This window comes from Anoplopoma fimbria, chromosome 4, assembly GCF_027596085.1.
Source record: "Anoplopoma fimbria isolate UVic2021 breed Golden Eagle Sablefish chromosome 4, Afim_UVic_2022, whole genome shotgun sequence".
NCBI classification, from domain to species: Eukaryota; Metazoa; Chordata; class Actinopteri; order Perciformes; family Anoplopomatidae; genus Anoplopoma; species Anoplopoma fimbria.
The window spans coordinates 27,498,639-27,503,638 of NC_072452.1; the positions used below are offsets into that span (position 1 = coordinate 27,498,639).

At 45.9% G+C, this 5,000-nt stretch overlaps 1 protein-coding gene across 1 annotated transcript in view; it reads right to left on the reverse strand.

Annotated features, from left to right (window-relative positions):
* Positions 1 to 5,000, reverse strand: part of arap3 (ArfGAP with RhoGAP domain, ankyrin repeat and PH domain 3) — a 36,698-nt gene that overhangs the window by 24,059 nt on the left and 7,639 nt on the right. Inside the window, exons 2-6 of the mRNA XM_054597192.1 lie at positions 3,968 to 4,130; positions 1,858 to 2,820; positions 893 to 933; positions 590 to 672; positions 347 to 390 (exon numbers count right to left, since the gene is read on the reverse strand). Of these exons, the coding sequence (XP_054453167.1) occupies positions 347 to 390; positions 590 to 672; positions 893 to 933; positions 1,858 to 2,820; positions 3,968 to 4,041 (1,205 nt within the window). The 5' untranslated portion in view covers positions 4,042 to 4,130. The remainder of the gene's footprint in view (positions 1 to 346; positions 391 to 589; positions 673 to 892; positions 934 to 1,857; positions 2,821 to 3,967; positions 4,131 to 5,000) is intronic.

Below are 5,000 nucleotides of genomic sequence, written 5' to 3' on the forward strand. Positions count from 1 at the left end.
ATCTACAAAGATAGAGAACCTTGGGGCATTCCAGAGTTCCGACAATATGCAGATGATACAACTTTATATATTTGTCAGCCTCAGCTCATTCAGATGAAGATTGTGTTGAATGCAGACAAAACTGATTTATGTTATGCCTTTTATTTATTTACTTAGCTTGTCTTCTCTCATAAATTGTTTCACTTTGTCTTTTACACTTAACACTTCTCTCATGTTTGTTTGACTGTATAATGTCTATCTGTAATTCCTGAATTTGTGTAATGTCAAGCTATTCTTTTGTTGTCGTTGTTGTATTTAACTTATAAAAAGCTAAATAATAAACCTCACAGAGTTGCTGGAGTCTTACCCATGATCCTCTGCATGTCTGTCCTCCAGTCTGCTTCTTTCACTCTGCAGGGTAAAACATTTAAAGAGCACATTTCTATCATCACAGACTCGACATAGTACACGGTTCATTTGTGACCATTTTGGAGCTATCTTTCTTCCCCTGGGCTTCATCAGCCGGAGTCTTTGTGACACCATCTTTGTGATGAGGACAAGAAGAAGTAAAGTGGGAGGAGGGAGGATACGAATGAGCTTTGTATCTCACCTCACAGGGATGAGGATTTCGTCTGCTTTGATAAACGGTTTCACAGTAAGGGCTGATCTCCTCCTCAGGGTCGTCTGTTGAAGCTGTTGAACAGAAAACGTTAATGTGACCATGTTCTGCTTTTTAAACCACACAGACAGAACACACAGTGTTCAAACATGGAGTACTATGAATCCTCAAAAATGACTCCAAACCTCTAAAGGCCAAAATAAACAGCATCCAGGTTTAAATGGTTGTTCTTGTAAATTCAGTGGAACTGTAGCTATGCATCATGTTTTCATATGTAGTCTCGTCTGTACTCACCTCTGGCTGATCCTGAAGAGTTGTTACTTAAAGTGCTGCCACTGAAAACCACACAGACAAACCATTAATTAAGCATTAATTAATTAAGCATTCAGTAACTGATTTAAAGGAGAGTCAGTGTTACTTTAGTAGGTGAACCTGTGAGAGACAGAATGGTTTCAATCTGAGCATGTGGGGATATCCTGACTTGTAGTCCTCAGTATGGGTCGAACTACAGAACACTGGATCCCCTGGATTATATATCCCATCTACATTACATTACATTACAGTCATGTAGCAGACGCTTTTATCCAAAGCGACTTACAGGAAGTGTATTCAACATAGGTATTCAAGAGAACTACTAGTCACCAGAAGTCATCAGTGCATCTCCTTTCTTAAACAAGCATCTAAAAGCATAAACCAGAGCAAAAGTATAGAAACAAACTAATACCAATACAATAAGTGCTCAGAGGAAGGCTCAGGGTAGTACTTCTTGAAGAGGTGAGTTTTCAGCCTGCGCTGAAAGATGGGCAGCGACTCTGCTGTCCTGACGTCTAACGTTGGGAACATCTAAGGATCCGGATCAAGGCAACAAGCTGAAATGTGTCGACCTGACAATAAAGTTGTTCTTAAAACTACAAGTGTTGATGCAGCGCTGACCCCTTAAAAAAATGTCAAATTCAGTCCTCCCACTGTCTGAACGAATTGGTGGATGAGGTTTCAGATGCTGTTCAAAGATCCAACAACCACTTCATCTGAAGCATTCTGAGCCCAAAGCCTCCTGTAACCACAACCCTGAGGTAGGTAGGTAAGGGAATCTTTAGGAGGCCTCGGACGGTTGGTGGATCGTTAGGTAGGAAGGACGTATTTATGCTGATAACATGGATGTATTTTGACAAAACATTTAGTTTAGCGCTACTAAAAAACAAAGTGAATATCCCTTGTTATTTGGTCCCAGGTCTAGAAACCAGTCAAGAGTGACCTACCTATTCCTCTCGCGGTTCCTCTCAGGTGTTTGTCTGGGTGGAGTCGGAGGAGCTGACTGCTGGCTGCAGTAACTCCTCCCTCCACTGGGGGCAGTAGAACCAGGTAAAGTCCCCCAGTAGATCTCGTTAGAGACCATCTCCATCCCACCACCTCTGGGTGAACCAGAGGATCCAGAGAGCCTGCTGTTGTCAAGACTACCGGGACCGGAAGTCACAGGAGGCGTCTGGTTCTGCTCAGTCCGTACAGGTGAAGAGGAGGAGGAGGAGGGCGGGGACACCTGGGACACGGCGGAGGAGATCCCACGGTTCAGTCTCGGAGGAACAGGAGGTAACAACCCTCCAGCGTCTGACAGAGACAAGCTACGACTCGGCCTCCTCCTCTCCGTCTGACTCGGTCTTCGGCTGGACGTGGTTGACTTGTCGCTGAGGTCAGAGGTCAACCTGTCATCAGGTGTGGGCGTGTCCCCTGAGGTCAAACCCTCTAACACAGTAAAACAGATGGACTCCTGGGAAAGCCTCCTGGACGGGGGCGTGGCAGGGTCTGGGGTTGGACAGAAGTGGATCGGTGCTGTCCTCCGGCGGTTGAAGACAGTTCTGGGTTTGGGAACCGGCTTCACCGCCGGTCTGCTGCCGTCAGAGCCGGTCAGCATGGCGTTGAGGTTCGGCGCCGAGCTGTTCCGGAACGCCTCAAAGTTAACGGGTCCTGAGGACTGACAGAGCGATGCAGAGCCGGGACCTCGCTCTGACCAGGAAATGTCCGACACTGACTGACAGCGGTCACGTGGGGGGTTAGCTATCTGATTGGCTCTCTGACTGTCCAGCCTCTGAATGTGACTGACCAATCGTAGGATCCTCTTCCTGTGTCCGGTGGCCGTTATACCCAGACTGACCAAGGCATCGTTGTCCAGGTGGGTGAAGTCTCGAGCCAATAGGAGGTCGGCTCGATGGAAGGCGTCCAGGTACCTGCAGACAAAAAACGAATTAAAAGTTAAAGTGGAAAAGGTTTTTTTGTTTGAACTTATCTTGATGAAGAAAATGTTGGTTGTCTGAAGAATATTGACATCGGCGTTTAGTGGTTCCCTAACTGACTTTTGTTCCAAAACAGGAAGAGGAGAGCACTTTGTGTTTCCCCGTAGACATCAGGAGCCTTTCCAAGATACCAAGGAGCATCAACGTGACTTCTTCACAGTTACTGTCTCCAGTGAAGGAACAACTGGAGTAACAATGAAAACATGTCAGTGTGTCATGTGTTGTTGGTGCTGGTTCAGAGGAAACTGGAACGAGTTTGTCTTGATGACAACGATAACACCACCGAGAAACAATCGGGGAGAGTTATCTGTTTCCAGTTCAGCAGGTTGGAAGTCTGTTTGACTGAATAATCACCGTCTCCTACACAAGTTACCTTTTCCTGTTGGTTACGACAGAAATCATGAGTGAGTGTCACCTGCAACAAAACTCACGAGGCAGAATGAAAAAAGAGTCAACTGGTCCTGAAAAGTGTGAAAGGTGTAGATTTAGAGATTTAGAGATGAAGGGTGAAGCATCACTATGCTTAATACATTTGATTTACTGCTCAGATTCACTAACGTTGTTACATAACCTTTAATGAATGATTTTTAATATAGGACAGTGAACAGCTTTAGTATGTACACTAGCATCCATTCTAACACATGCTACTCTCCTCTACCACCGGTGTATGTCAGACGCTCCATGCTAACACGTTTCATCCATCCATCTTCCGTAACCGCTTATCCAGTTAAGGGTCGCGGGGTGCTGGAGCCGATCCCAGCTGTCAATGGGCGAAGGCAGGGTTCACCTGGACAGGTCGCCAGCCTATCACAGGGCACGTTTCATACATGTACCTTACAATAAGCTCTCTGTTAGCCTGTAGCACACGTTGGAACATTACATTTATATTCACCCTTAAACCCCGTCGGAGGTTTAATGATCACGTTTAACTGCTCAGAGATGTTTTTAACCAATGAGACATGAGTGACACTGTTTACACTGTAGCTTTAAGAGACAGGATGCAAGTCTATGCTAAGGTGTTAGCTATGCTAAGGTGTTAGCATTGATATGTGGTTGGACTGTTGCTAAGTTAACCTCTGACCTCTCCAGATGGATCGCTGCCAGAAGCGTCTCAACCGACGTGTTTCCGTCCAGCGAGGCCATGACGACCAGCATGGAGTCCGGTTCTGGATCGGTCTCCTCCACGTCCAGGAAACCCAGCGGCCATCACGGACCTACAGCAGGGACGGACTGCAGCGGTCCATCTGGAGGAGACAATGAAACACAGAACATGAACAGAACCTCCTCGGCCCCTGTGTTCAGAACGTGAACAGAACCTCCTCGGTCCCTGTGTTCAGTAAATCATTAATGTAACCAACAGAACGTGAACAGAACCTCCTCAAACATTTGAGAAGACGGAACCAACCAACTAGGCTGTCGACACATTTTCCATATCAGAGAGAATGTGTTCAAAGATGAACCTCTAAACTTCTGATTCCTCTGAGGGCTCAAGGGAACCGTAGTGTTTAGAGTACGCTGTTATAATCCAGAGTCCTGTGTTTCTATGACGATGGACATTAAATAGATCCTTCAGAGAGGAGACTTTGAAATAGAAAATACTAACTCATTTGCATACATCACCCAGAATGCAACGCTACAAAGATTCCTGTTCTGAAACCTCATAAATAAAATAAACCTAAAGGGTGAAACTGTAAATTCCAGGTTTATCTGCAGCGGAGGAGCTTTCTGTTTTTACTGCACCACCGTGACCTTTGACCCCCTGGAGGTCACAACCTCCCTCCCAGCCAAACAAAACCACAGAGCCAGAAGAAGCATGATGTCAGCGGGCGGACACAGCCGCTGGACTGTCTCTCAGCGTCTGCAGCAGGATGACCTTTGACCTCTGTACAGACAGCTCTGGAGGTCACGGGTGGGGGGGGGGATGGAAACACTGCGGGCCATTTAGTGAAGAACACACAGGCTGTCATGTGACATGTGACAAAAGTCTGTATTTTTAGAAAATGAGAGTGAAAACGATGAATAATAATCAATAATCATAAGAACCGTGTGTCAGTGAGACACTCTGTCATAACATAATATAATAACGTTTCTGTGGGACAATAATCACACTATGA